Source organism: Chanos chanos, chromosome 7 (assembly GCF_902362185.1).
Source record: "Chanos chanos chromosome 7, fChaCha1.1, whole genome shotgun sequence".
Classification (NCBI taxonomy): domain Eukaryota; kingdom Metazoa; phylum Chordata; class Actinopteri; order Gonorynchiformes; family Chanidae; genus Chanos; species Chanos chanos.
This window is the reverse complement of record NC_044501.1, coordinates 12325353-12339911: the sequence shown is the minus strand read 5'-3', so window position 1 is coordinate 12339911 and position 14559 is coordinate 12325353. Positions and strand designations below refer to the sequence as shown.

General features: G+C 41.8%; 1 protein-coding gene across 1 annotated transcript in view; it reads right to left on the bottom strand.

The window, feature by feature from the left end:
• Nucleotides 1-209: 209 nt before the first annotated feature.
• The window catches only part of mcf2la (mcf.2 cell line derived transforming sequence-like a), a 38724-nt gene continuing 24374 nt past the window's right edge, over nucleotides 210-14559 (bottom strand). Inside the window, 28 exon segments of the mRNA XM_030779550.1 lie at nucleotides 210-1667; nucleotides 1869-1972; nucleotides 2216-2328; nucleotides 2638-2747; nucleotides 4183-4257; nucleotides 4914-5006; nucleotides 5557-5612; nucleotides 5614-5670; nucleotides 5828-5900; nucleotides 6210-6288; nucleotides 6461-6553; nucleotides 7139-7360; nucleotides 7581-7706; nucleotides 7884-7976; nucleotides 8156-8248; nucleotides 8365-8434; nucleotides 8539-8654; nucleotides 8911-8977; nucleotides 9139-9218; nucleotides 9347-9405; nucleotides 9748-9907; nucleotides 10269-10460; nucleotides 10591-10782; nucleotides 12577-12633; nucleotides 12635-12697; nucleotides 12800-12914; nucleotides 13667-13791; nucleotides 13980-14129. Coding sequence (XP_030635410.1) covers nucleotides 1588-1667; nucleotides 1869-1972; nucleotides 2216-2328; nucleotides 2638-2747; nucleotides 4183-4257; nucleotides 4914-5006; nucleotides 5557-5612; nucleotides 5614-5670; nucleotides 5828-5900; nucleotides 6210-6288; nucleotides 6461-6553; nucleotides 7139-7360; nucleotides 7581-7706; nucleotides 7884-7976; nucleotides 8156-8248; nucleotides 8365-8434; nucleotides 8539-8654; nucleotides 8911-8977; nucleotides 9139-9218; nucleotides 9347-9405; nucleotides 9748-9907; nucleotides 10269-10460; nucleotides 10591-10782; nucleotides 12577-12633; nucleotides 12635-12697; nucleotides 12800-12914; nucleotides 13667-13791; nucleotides 13980-14129 — 2913 coding nt within the window. The 3' untranslated portion in view covers nucleotides 210-1587.

The window sequence follows — 14559 nt, the reverse complement described above, 5'->3', positions numbered from 1 at the left end:
TATTTACAAACAAGGTTTTGCGGCCATACTTCCTCTGGTAATATTATATACGCATATATATATATATATATATATATATATATATATATATATGTATAGGTAATGTGAAGTCATATTAAGCATTAAATGCTTATTATTGGTTATCTTCCACATAGCTGAGCAAAATAAAGCTTCTAATTACGCTGTAGTAGAATGTTTGTGGACTTTATTCAAGCTTTGATTTCTCTTCATACAGCTCAGAACCTCTTAAATACATATTTACACATATACACAGGTAAATTTGCATGAATTTTCCAGAAGATCAACATTAGCACGTAATATATGCCTTATGAAAAAACAGACATGCGGCAATGTGGTACATAGAATGGAGTACACAATAATGTTGATTTCATCTCGCTGATGATAAAATAGAAAGATAACATGGGTAATTAAAAAAAATGTTAAAATAGAATCCTCTTTTGGGCCAGATTTGAGGTCAAAGTCATTTTCAAAACACATTAATTGTCATTTATAAGTAATAAGAGGGCAATTATGCTGAACAAACGAAGATCTGACCTTGTGTAAGGATGCAACAACATTGCAAAATTTGAATTTGTTATCAAAATATTGTCCAATTTACATTTGAATTCTCTCTCAATAATTTAAGAAACCTTGACCAGATGTGACAGTATAGCTTTGAGCGATTGATCGATTTTTGAACAAAGGTTTACAATTTTCAGTCACAGAGAGATGAAAGACTATTAAATACATGTAGTGCAGACCAGAAAATTAATACAAGTTCTAGACAATACAACAATTCATGAAAACACAGCCACCGCAGTGGTTCATATACAACATATACCGCTTTAATGAGGGAAAAAATGAGGTAAAAGTTAATATATTCTGTACAAATCTTATTCTTTTACAGGAAATAATTTAAACTATACACTTGTTTGTGATTAATACACACAGTTAACACCAGAACTGCTCACAGTAATTTCAATAACAATAGACCAGGTTTGATAACAATCCTTTCAGCTTTCACAATACTCAATTGTCTTGTGATACAGCATATTGGCAAGAACCTTCAGTTTGAAAGAAAATGGGAACATTTTTTTCTCTGTAAAAGACCCACTTCTTTCCAACTAATGCTATTGCAGAGGTGTAAAATTACACAGAGGGGAAAGCCTGAACTGACTGGTTTAACAATACTTCGAACTTTCTCATACAGCAAGTACTGAAAACACAGGGTTTTTTTTTTTTGTTGTTGTTGTTTTTGCAAAGGGAAGAGGTTGTTTTTTTCCCCCTCCACGAAATGTATCAGGTCATTCTGAAAGACATAATGCCATCATTCACCTCAACATTTTTATAGGAAAGACAAAATGTGCCGTGGGTACTGGAGATTCCCTTTTAGCATCACATCAGATGTAGACAATAGTGTGTGAGCAAGCAGAGTGATGCTGAAGGTTCATGTCAGCTCAGGTTCTGCTCTCAGGAATGCGGATGCTCCTTTGCTGTCGATTTGGTTCAGACTTCAGTAAGGGAGCGTCCTCAGAGGAAAGTGCATTTATAAGAAGCACCACCGGGTGGCGATGTAGACTAAGGCCCTCAGGGCTTGATATCAGAGAAGCTTGTGTACGTTTCACTACAGCTGGATGAAGTGCTTAGGTTTCCTGACCCGCTGCCTTCTAAAACACAGAAAAGATGAACGCATTTTAGTTTTCAAATGCAAAACAAAGAGACATTCCAATCTGGATGGAATATAAGGCTTTTGGGAAGAGAAAAAAAAAGTCTAATTGGTGAAGAAAGGGATCTGCACAAATAAGACCTGCAATAAATCTGGATTTACTGAGAATGAAAGGGAGATTGTATTATTTCTGGCACTTTACCTGAGCTGGTCAAAGATTGTGAAGACTTGGACTCTCCTATCAGTGTGAGAAGGTTAGCTGCCGGGACCCATCCTTCTTTATTGGTTTTGAGGTTCCGTACAAACCTGTACCATTCCATTTATAACACACACACAGACACACACACACACACAATATATTTCTTGAAATCATCCCAAATACCAGTGAATCAACACATACCTCCCTAATTCCAACTGTAAAAAGGGGAAGGGTATTTGATAATCCCATTTCAGTATAAGTCAGTGTCAGTATAATTTCAGTGTAAGATTCTCTGTTTACATATATATGCCATTCACGTGAAACAACACAGAAGTATGGCTGAACCTCACCATTGTCCATCTTCTCCCTCTTTGACCAACTGTACCATATCTCCACTCTTCACAGTGAGATCCTGGGGGCCGCCTTTATCATAATCAGCCACCACTACGTATTTGCCTGGGGACTGGACACAGTACAGATGGATGTGCTTAACATCAACCAATACAAGTGGCACCAGTTCCAAGATACCTCTGAAAAGGCCACTTCATAAATTATACTCGTGTTCGCGACTCCTTAGAGTAGTGGCAAAGACATTAAAATTGGTGGTTTAGAAGACGTAAATATTGCTTTTAAAAATATCAATAAAATGTTAAGTGGTATAATGCTTTTCAGATGCACAGCACTTCACTTTATTCAACTCGTAGAATGCATAAGCATCAGTCTGATGAGGGGATTAATCTTATGAAACAGACGCTTGACCCCTGCCACTTACTAGCTTCTTGACCCCATCGTCCTCAGGGTCAGAGTTCAAGGGGTCCTCGGCGCTGGAGTAGCCGTCGTTTTCTTCCGAGGCGTCCACAGAGAGAGAGGCTTTGTTGAATCCTGAGTGAGGAAAGCATGCAAGAAAGAGGAGTAAATTGCACGATGAACAAAGAAACGCAACTCCATAACACACCCAAGTGACGTTCCAACAAGACGGAGTGAGTGGGGGAACAAAAAACACAAAAGAGAAGGAAGGAAATGTGTAGATCACAGACAGCTTTTCTCCCATCACCAACAATTTAACCCAGAAGAATAAGGTCACACTCAACGAGTCACGGCAGTCCCGAGTGTTAGAGAACGATTAAACCTCCAGTCTACGCACTATCACGCTTTCTTTTCTTTTTTTTTTTCATAACAAACTACGGTATGAAAAATATGCTTGTGAATAGCAGTTCATATGGTGGTAGTGCACGGCAACAGGATTAAAATTCAGAGATTGTCACAAGCTTTCAAACCACAATCTCGACCCAAAGGACCGACGGGTTCGAAAGGTCTTGCTGTGATTTGCGAGGGTGAAACCAGAGAAGTGAAAAGTGAAATCTGAACCACAAACCAATCAACGCATGCAGGTTCGATGCAACAAACTGCCTCAAACTGCCGGTGGCAAATTTGTCAGTGTTTCCTTATGTGAATTTTTTTTTTTTTTTTTTAAAGGAAAATTCACAACATTTCCAATACTTTGACAGCCATTTAGTAGCTAATGGTTAAAACCCTAACGAAGCACTACTCATATGGCACTTCAAGCAAACATCTTATGAAGAATTCCACCAGCAGACTTGAATACTCTAAATCTGTGTAAGATTTAGTGAGTAGAGCAGGACTGTGAGTAAAAGAGCTAAGATGAAAAGCACACCACATCATACCATTACCTCTCCTCTTTGCCTGTAACAGGCTAGAGGTACTCAGCCATCTCACCCTACTCAGAGGAATGTGTGGGCTTGAATCTAGGGGAAAAGCAGTTGTCTCCTTCAGTCAGCAGTAATCATGGCAACCACTGCATTAGCTCAGCTATGCTAGCATTAGCCGAGCACATTAGCAAGCTGAATGTAGCCTTGGCTATATCTTTAAGTTTGTAAGCTTTTGAAAGATGCCTTTTTTGAGTGTGAGAAGGCATAGTGTTTCTGGGCTTGAAGTGTTTCGCATATGGGTATGAATGAACCACTTTCCCCAAAACAAACACCAAAATAAGCTTGGAACGCTAATTAGCTTGAAAAGAGGATCATGGTTTTATGTATGAACACAAAGGTGAGTGACATTGGATTTAACCACAATGAGACCTAATTACAGTATTTGCCTGAATGAGAGAAGTCACTTGGGATTTATATGAATGATTTAAAAAAAAAAAAGAAAGAAAAAAAATCAAAATCAAAATCATGGTGTCATACGATCACACTTTCGAGTTCATAGCCATTGGCTAATCGTTACATTGAGAGATGATGGTTGAGGATTGGAATAAGGAATGGGATGTGAGGATGCCTAGAGGGACAGTATATACCTCTAAAGCCAAACGGCGTTGGGTCACTCTTAATCTCATGTCGTTTGGTTTTGTGGTCAGGACTAGGGGGTGATCCTGCCAGCACGACGAGGAGACAGAGAAAACGGGAAAGACAGAAGAATAAGAAGGAAAATAATACATGCATATTAGGAATAGTCTGAATAGAGTTAGGCAAGAGGCAAAATTTTCCCTTGGTTCTACACTATGTATCACTGAATGGAAAACTTCTATCTCCAAAGAAAACTACGTCACTACTTGACATTTGCCATACGTCATTCATGCTGATGTCACAGGACGTTTTAGGACAGAGTAACCAGACAGACACTAAACCGTATTCTAAATGAACTATAAGCAAAACTGAACTACAAATAAAGCATCCTAGACAATGGACTAATCTATAGCTGCGTTATACCTGGTGGACAAAGAGTGACCATGGGTAGTGTAAAACTTTTCCCAACAGTAGGCATAAACTCTGCATTGGGAGGCAAGTCAAATAATTACCTCAGTACAATAAAAAAAAAAACATCCAACAAATTTGTTTAATCACTTTCTAAGTGTAAAACCCTTCCAATAATTCTTCAAAAAAAAAAAAAAAAAGTAATAAGATATTTAAATGTAATTGTGTATATGAATCAACTGGATAATTAGCTAAGAGATTATGGATCTTTTGATGCATAGTTATGAGCATTCTTGGTAGACGTAACATACCGGCAGTGGCCCTAGTGTTTTACCTCTCTGACTCTTTAGGTTGCTGAAGCCCTGTAACGTAAAACGTTTTTTAGCCACAGCTGCCCTGTCAGTGGTGGGGCTGGTTACTGTCTCATCTAGACACCAAAGGGAGAGGGAACAGGGAGAGAAAAACAGACAGGGAGAGAGAGAGAGAGAAAGAGAGAGAGGGAGGGGAGGGGGGGGGGGGGGGTTAAAAAAGAACAAAAGAGAGAAAACACAATGGAAGGTAAGGATTAGTCATCCAGTAAGATCCAAGAGGAGGAGGAGGAGGAGGAAGAAGAAAAAATCCAGGAAGATAAGCAGTGAGAAGAATAGACCAGAGGTCCTCACAAAAGTATCAGGAAGAATGAGGTCAGAAGAGTCCCACATGAAAGAGACAGAAAAAGAGCTTTACAGAGACTCTGGCTGAAGAGGACAGAGTACAGACGCAAACAGACTGAACCCAAACCAGTAGATTTCCATCCGCTATAAGCCGATGCCTTTTTACACAGGGGGGAAAAAAAAAAAAGTTTCTGAACATTACTTATCTAAATTGTTCTCTAAGGTCAGGGGTGTGATGCTTTCCACTGTGTGTGTGTGTGTGTGTGTGTGTGTGTGTGTGTAAGAGAGACCCAGAGGCACCTTGTGCAGTGAGAGTGTACTTACCTTTGACTTTGTCTGTATTTTTAGGAGATGATGTTGAGGTTTGGTCAGCAGTGGCCTGGTTCAGTCTTTTTCTCTTCTCCTTTCTTCACAGACTTTTGGTTACTTTTAAACGGACTACATGGGAAAAGCCATTACATCCGTGTTATCTTAAACGTATGTATCATGTGGAAAAAGAGACTTTGAGCTTCAGCTGAAGTGAATAACAGTCTTGTTTGAAGGGCGTGTACGTGATTCATTGTTAAGGAAGTTTCAGCATTGAAAGGCCACTGACCTGAGACTGACAGGTGCACTGGTGACAGTGGGCAACTGAGCTGCTTGTTCTGAACTCTTCTGCTGGATGGCTTCTGCAGGAAATAATTATTTATAAGTGACATTCATTATCACTGGGAATATATTCATATTCATATAGTTAACAAAGAGTCTCCAACTAGAGGAATCTGTGGTCGATCCATTTAACCAGAGCGAGTTGTCATTTTAATGACGCATAACAAAACCATTCTACATATTCAGTGCTAGTGCCACCGGGAACTCAATGTTTTCAATCTCAAAAATATGTCCTCCCTGATCCCTCCGTGCGCTAGAGTCTAAAAGACGTTCACCCCCTCAGCTGTGTTTATGCTTTGAACACCTCGAAAACAGCATCACTCCCTCACCCCTGCAGGCTTTCAGCTGGCCCGTCAGAACCTTCCGGATCTCGTTCACCCATGCCGTCTTGATCTCGGGCGTTGCTGCCTGAAAATGAAAAGATCAAATGATCAGAACGTCAGGCCATGGGACTCTGTGTGTATATGGACTGTTTTCAGCCTTCCGAGTGTTTTTTTTGTTTGTTAAGACGAAGAAGAAGAAGTAAAATTGTAACTTGATGTAGTTTGATTCTTTAGAAAAAGGAATCACATGATTTCACCTGCACAATGTACACTTCCTCTCTTGAATTACACCAGATTTCAAATTTTTTGTTGTCTCCTTTCGCATTCTCCGTGATGCCCACAGCACTCATCTGTTTGGGGAATCAGAAAAACAACAGAACCATTACACATACTGCTACATTTGACAGCTGTTCCCGAAGCTCCTCTTACAATGTTTATACACGTTAAGTGCTCAAAGCACTTACAGAAAGCCGTGCTTAAAGCTGTACACCTCATTACTGAAGCTGCATTACTGTTATGACTTACCATAAGAGACTGTTTGCAGCTACGCTGTAGTTTGGACTTATGCTGAGAGAATGTTTGAAGCTGCACTTTAGTCACAACCTACACTGAAATACTGTTTGAGGCTAAACTATAGTTAAGCATTACCCTGATAGATTGTTTGAAGCCTTTTTGTTGTTAGGACTTACACAAAGAGAGACTATTACGAGCTGTATTGTAGTTAGGACTTACACTGAAAGAGTGTTGAAAGCTGCATTATAGTAGGGACTTATGCTGATAGAGTGTTGGAAGCTACAATATAGTTGGGACTTATGCTGATAGAGTGTTGAAAGCTGCATTATCGTAGGGACTTACACAGAGAGTGTTTGAAGCTACATCATAGTTGGGACTTACACCGAGAGAATGTTTGAAGCTGCATTATCGTAGGGACTTACACTGAGAGAGTGTTTGAAGCTGTACGATGGGGCTTTCTCGTAGCCCTCTCCATTCTCCTCTCTCTTTTTGCAGAAGAGCAAGGCTTTTTCATGGAGGAAGAGGTGACGCTGCATGGGTTTGAACCGCGCCAGGTCCTTGACCTTAGCGTGACCTTTCTTATGTTCCGTCCACACGCTGAAAGAGCCCTGCATTAGCAGCCGCCCCAGGTCACTCAGGTTACCCTATGAAATGTCAAATAAAAAAAAAAAACACACACATGAGATTTTTTGTGTTAGAAACAATACAAGCTGTTAACTAGGAAGTCTTGAAACCAGAACAACATGTATGCAGGGCGTAATGTCCGTTGTCTCTTTCAAGGGACAGAAAATCAAATCTATGTTCGGGTGTTGTCACATGATACATGTGCTGTGTTGAAAAGCAGTAATGGCCGTGGCCTCTGACCTCATATCCAGTGATGGCTATGAGGTGCATGGAGTCATTCACTGCCTTCAGAATGCCCAGGATGGAGGAGAGCGCCTCCTGCAGGTCTTCAGCGCCATCGCAAGCTTTACTGTACTTCAGTAGCTCCTGCACACAGGAATAAGTGCAAATACACACAGAGACAAACTCAGTATACACTGAACATCACAGATCAAATGGGCTACACTCTCTTCAAGTCAAATCAGACACTGGGTGACACTGAAGATTAATGACAGTTCAATCACTTATGAAGGAAGGTGTTCACAGCCTGAGTAAACAACTTACCTTCAGCAAGAGCTGATATTTGGTTATTCTTTGAACAGGTTTGAGGAGGTAGGAGTCAAGACCAAGTTTATGTTCCAGTTTCCTCTGGCACTCCTACATCAAAAAGCCAATCAGAAATGTTCAAATATGCGTAAATATTTGAGTGAGTGACATGTTCACCGTGTGACATTTTGTAAATGTGGTGTTTACCACATAGGCAAAATACAATGAAAACACACACACACACACACACACACACACACACACACACAAAAGGTTTAGAGCGGGTTTACCTGGAAGAAGGCGCAGTCACTGCACTGTCTCCATAGACTCTCTGAACGTGGTTTATTCTGACAGTATTTCTCGTAGATCTGTAAGTCAGTCATCTGATAGCAAATGGATAGCAAAATAAGCATATCAAAAAGTCCTCAAAAGAAAACACAATGGGGAAAAAAAAAAGAAATTCTTATTAAAATAAAAATTATAAGTGGTTTCAACTCACTCTTTCTAAGAAGCATCGACCCACAAGCTCGGGACAATCAGTGTATGCCTCCAGCTCTCGGAGGAAAGTTCTAGAAAGGATGAGAGAAAGATTCCAGGTGGTAGATTTTAGCTAATTAGCCCCAGGGAAGCTTTGAGGGAAGAGAGAGATGAAGGGAGGAAGGCATGAACTCACCTCTTGTGGAACTGGTAGATCTCTGGCATGTTGCCAAAAAGGATATCCTTCTTGTGCATGAGTGTGTTAGGTATCAGGTGAGCCATGGTCGGGTTGTCCATCTCAGCCGCATAACCCTGAAAAACAATAGCATAGACTTGAGTGATTCAGACACGGTGACTGTGACTCGATTGTGACTCTTTTATACGATTAATAAATGACCTCTACAGAAGATTAAGACAAATTTTAGATAAAAAAATTCACTGAGTCATAGCTTGCAGTTGTACACAGTGCTGGACACATCATTAACATAAATGAGAGCATCACTAATACGTGTGTAACATTAGTATGGCTCCCTCTACAGGTAAGAGCTGGCAATGCAGTTCCACTCACTTGCAGCACACACAGGAGCTCTTCCACATATGCTCTCTCTGTCTCCAACAACTCATTCATGACATGCCTACGGAAACACAAATACAGTCAGCAAACAGTATCAGTAAACTTCCGCTACATTTAACATTTAACGATTCAACGTCTATGCCGCTTCTGTAGCAAAGTAGACTATAAAATGGGTACTACTCATGACCTCACAATGCTGTGAACACCGGTAACCTTACTCACCGTCTGAGGACAGCCAAGTTCTCCTCTTCCTCAGAGAGAGATGGGTGTCTGCTGACATCGTTATGCAGGGGACTGTCTCCCTGAGAGAAAACAGAGAAATATCTTGATTAGACAGTTACAAACGGAAGCCATGGTCTTTCTAAGGTTTTAGCATTCAAAATGGGAAAGTTTTATTAAAGTGTTTGTGCAGATGAAAGGAGATTCTCACTCTTTTACAGCCTCCTCCATTGATGAGTTCACCCTCCGGACAGGTTTTCTCTCTGTGTGCTAAAGACAGGGAAAATTATTGATCATTAATCAGTGTACAGAAATTTTACATTTTTATTATATTTTTAATGTATGGATTAATAGTCATACATGATTTCATGTATGATACATTGAATAGAAATCAGAGTTGTAGATACACAATGCATTGGGGGAAAAAATCCTAAGAAAGGTATTTGCAGTTCTTAAACATAACACTAGAGGGCAGTACAGTTAATAAAATAAGGGTCAAGAGGCTGCATTGTGTCTTGGTCACCACAGGCTGTGGCACGTGAGTGAGGAGACATTTCCAATGACATTGAAAGGACACTGCGGAGCAATGAAATGGCAGGAAGGGGGTTTTACAGGGAGAGGACACTGGAGATTTGAGAATGGCCTCCGGCCGCGGAGCGACCGGTTGGACAGGACGCGTCTGTTTAGCGGCTAGCTTCTTCAGGCTTATCCGCCGCTTCTCAAACATCTCCTGCATGGACACTTGCTTCTGGAAAACCTTCTCCACTTGTTCCTATTCAAACCAAATTCACACGCACACGCATAGACAAACAGATTCAATTTAACTTCTGTCACTCACACAGCCACATAAACTCAGCACATGGTAACAGGCCATATAGCTTCACAATGTAGGATGAACTACTGTGTGTTCAAATGAATCCTGTTCAACTTTAGCATTACACTGTATTTCACGTTTACATTTTGAATGTTAAACTGCTCTATATACAGGAATGACAAAATCGTAAAATACATCATTTGAACTCATGTATAATTGAGAAGGTTACAGCCTTTTTCTTTTCTTTTTATTTTTCTCATCTTCATTTCGGTCAGACACCATGCTGTTCTGAGCAAGATCTCTTTGCTCAGTTCCTTACTCTAAACTCTGCTGTGAGTACAGATTCATAGTCCCTCCAGATGGCATTGAGGTCAGTGAGCTTGTGCTGATTGGCTGTATCCAGGTAACGCTCAATCTCCTGAAGAGCTGACTCCGCCCCATCCTGTGATTGACACTTATCCACGGGCTGGGATGCCAGCAGGTAGATACCATCATCACACCACTTAGTGGCCTGGGAGAGGGGCACAGGAATGGGGGGGGGGGCGGTGGGGGGGAAGAAAGAGCATATTTATTCCAATAATCTTAACAATACTAAATCAGTAATGAAGAAGAAACTTGAAGCATTAAAAGCAGGCCCTTACCTTGTCAAGGCACTGGTGTAGCTCCATGGCTTTGAGCAGGTGAGCTTTCTTAGCCTTGAGGACGGAGCTGATTTCCTCACTGACTGCTCTCAGCTCACTACACTTAGGCACAATGGAGTCCACAGCATAGTGAGAACTCTCAATTAAGCCGTCACCCTCGCATGCCAGAGACAGGGCCCTGTCCAACACCTCCTGCAGAGAGAGAGAGAGCGAGAGAGAGAGAGAGAGAATGAATGTTGTGAAAATCTGTGGCATGATACTTTGGTCACTGGATACATTGCTATTGCAGTATTAAATCTATAAAGGTTATTTTAAGTCTTCATGAAGATTTGAGCCGTTGTCAGTGTTAATCTCATCTGACGTGACGAACAACATAACCCAACACAACACCACAGCATAACATCATCCAACACCCAGTGACACGCTTTATACTGCCCAGTGCAACAGAAACGCAGCACTTACATACGCTTCATTAATTATTTATGTGAACGCAGCTCCGTGTGCACTTTCATTTGGCCGATTTGACGTGTAATGTTCTAACGCCGAGCGGATTCTCCATGAATAGTCTTTTTTTAAAAAGATATTTTTCACACGGCTTTTGTAGATGTTTCATGCACGCTAACGGAAGTCTAAAATTGAATCACAGTGTAGGGGTGGAAGGCTTTTAAAAATGGACAGAGCTGAACGCTGGTTTAACAGTGAGGGAAATGTTGGCGCATGACTTGCGCTGCTACCACTTGAATGAGAAACTGGACTGCAATACTGCAACATCAAGCTACTGCTCCCCCTGCCAATCAATCACAGCTACGGTTCTGCAGCCTCTCTCTCTCTCTCTCTCCCCCCTCTCTCTCTCTCATGCACACACACTGTCTTTTTTTATATTCGTTCTCCAACTAATCCCTCTTCTCATTTCTCTCCCTCCTCTCTCCAGTTGCCTGTTTCACTCCTCCTCCAACCCTCTTTTTCTTTATCTCCTCCTTTGCTCTTCATCTCCCTTGTGCGCTCTCTCTCTCTCTCTCTCTCTCTCTCTCTCTCTGCAGTGGTAGGCAAGCCAGCACGTGCCAGTAATCCAAATGGAGCACACAGATGTACCTAAAACTGCAGCCTCAGCGTGCCTTTGAAAGCCCCCGATGTCAAACATCTGACATTGTTTACGCTTTAACTTAACGCGAACCGTTAACGGGGGAAAAACCAAAGCGTAACAAACTGGAGGTACGTCGGTGGCCTACAACCAGCCCTTCCATCGAGCCGATTAGAATCAGATTTGAGAGAGAGAGAGAGAGAGAGAACAGCCAGCGCGCGCGTACCGTCCCGTTTTAGATGAATGGCCTGGTATCTTTACGGTCACTTAAGCTTGGTACGGCAGGGGCGCAGGGGAGCGGTTTCGCTGCAGCGGCAAGCACGTGAACCCCGTCAATACCGTCAGCGTGATAAACGAGGCGATTGCTCCTATGCACCATTTCTCCCTGTTCCTCCTCGGACCCCCTCGCCAGACAGAGCTGAGAAATGACTCCTGACAACTAGTACAGCTTCCACATAATGCACACGCATTCATATCGGCCTTTGTTGACGGTGACAGGTGTCATGGATACGAAATGGGAAATTATGGTATGTCAGCGTAGCGGTTTTGAGGGAACAGATGTAAAGTAGGGATCATATCAAACAGTGATCCATCAGGACTTTTTGCTGAAATGAGTGTATTCATCAGTCACACACGGCTCTTTCGATATAAGACCTGCTCCTCTGCGATTTTATCAGTATAAAAAAAAAAATGTAAAGTAAAACATTAGCATGTACTGAAAAAATACAGTATACAATATGATCTTTTAGATTAAACATGTATTAAGTTGCAAAAGTTGTGATTTAAAAGATGCAGATGGTAACTTTAAGACCAACATTTGAAAAATTCCAAAAACCCTTGATAATCTGAATGTGTTGTGCTTTTATTTATGTCATTACCAGTGATTCTGACTGAATGTCACTTACACAGGTTCTCTCTTCATGATTGGTCAGCTCCTTGAGGATATGTTCTCCGTGGGCAGGGGCTTATGCCCACCTCTGAGAAACCTGATAACCTGTCCGCCACAATATCCAGCTGAGTTCTCACCTGAGAAAACACCCAAACAAAGTTAAATGTTAGATGTACACTCACTAGGTGACTCACTGTCTTTAAGACACAGATGCTGACTATACTGAAGGAGAGTCTAACCTCCCGAAAGTTTTGCTCAAAGTGGCGGAGTTGTAAACACTGTTCCAGCTTTGTCTGATGTCTCTCCCAGAAATCATCAAACGCTGTCTCCGTCTCATCAAGCTGTCCGAGGAGTCTAAGTAGAGAGAGAGAGAGAGAGAGAGACAGAGAGAGACAGAGAGACAGAGAGATACAATTATGAAGTATATGGAAACACTGAAGTTCAAAAATCCATTCATCCATCAAATCCATTCATAATCTCAATATGCTGCATTGTTTGACACGACATCGCCTTGCGTTGCGGAACATCTTCCCCGAGGACGATCGGTCAGACGTTGGAGCGCGATTACCGAGGGACAGTTATATTTGCCCTTAAAAAATGTACAGTCACTGCTGCTGGACCCACTCTGAGTAATGAGACTCAGTGAGGTGAATGTTATATAACACAGTCAGTGTTCTGGGTTATGAAACACAGCCCTTACAGCCTCTGTCTTTGGGCTTATTCTCCAAACTCAGTCCCATTACCAAGAGGCCTGCCACACCGAATTTCGTCTGCATGTAGCCCTCTCCCTTTCCCCCTAAACACACCCTCATTACGAAAGTCAGGCCGGCGCCGCTGCCGTGGCCTGTCTACGTCACAACGGCTGATGTAAGAGCCCTCTTCGCAGGAGAAAAACGCTGAGGACTGCCAAAGATCTAGAACATTCCTTCTTTCTTCTTCCTCTTTATTTATCCCCACCCTGTCGATTCTCTGTTCTCTTATTCCCTGCCGTCCATAAACTCTCTTTTTTTGTCAGAGCTCCGAAAAGTCAGTTTGGGAAATCTGTATTTGAACACTAATATTGTTTGCTATTTATCGTGTATTTGCTTTCCAAAACACAGCCTCACCTCTGCACTGTGGCCAGGTTCTCCAGTTCGTCCTGGTTCATGGTGTAGTCGGGGTCTTTCACTAGAGGCTCATTAATGCTCTCTAACAGACGCCCACCTTGACTCAGAGCAATCTTTAAGTCCTCCTGAGACGAAAAAACAAAACACCCCACAAACCCACAAAAAACAATTAATGCTCAACTCTTTCACTTGGCTGTTCACTCTCCTTTTCAAACAATTCCACTGTGTCATCTGGAACTTTCTTTGACTTTTTACACACTGTGATGAGAAACAGCTCTAAGTGAAAAGACTGAGTCCATGGCGACGTCCCCACCTTCATTTTGTCCTTTTTCTCAGTGTGAATCGTCAGGAGGTTAGAAGTGGCCTGGACGTCGTTAGGCAATTCTGTCTCGGCCAGCTCAGTGCCAAACGACTGGAGAGTCTGAGCTGTCTTTTTAACCATTAGAGCAAAGCCTTCAATGGCCTGGGAACACACACACACACACACAAAAACGCAAATAAACAAATGCACTCATTTAATCTAGTCCTACCAGCGGATCAATAAGTAAAAAAAAAAAAAGTCAATGACTAGTTACTTGAGAGGAAGGGCTCAAATTGGACCAGTGAGAATGACTCTGTTTACACCCAAAAAGCCATTTACTTCAGTGAGCCTGGGTGGAGGCCTCTGCTTTTCGACTGCAGCTCTGTTGTGGTTAATGCCAGGGGTGTGTGTGGTTTAGTAAAGGATTCCTTTCAATTCATTTTGGTTTAATGATACATGTCACTGCACCCCCCCTCTCAAACACACACACACACACACTTTACCTCTCCTCTGCCCCCCCCCTTCATTAATACATTCTTTCATCCAACCTATCACTCATTGCTTCCTCTAGACCTATCTATCCATCCATCCT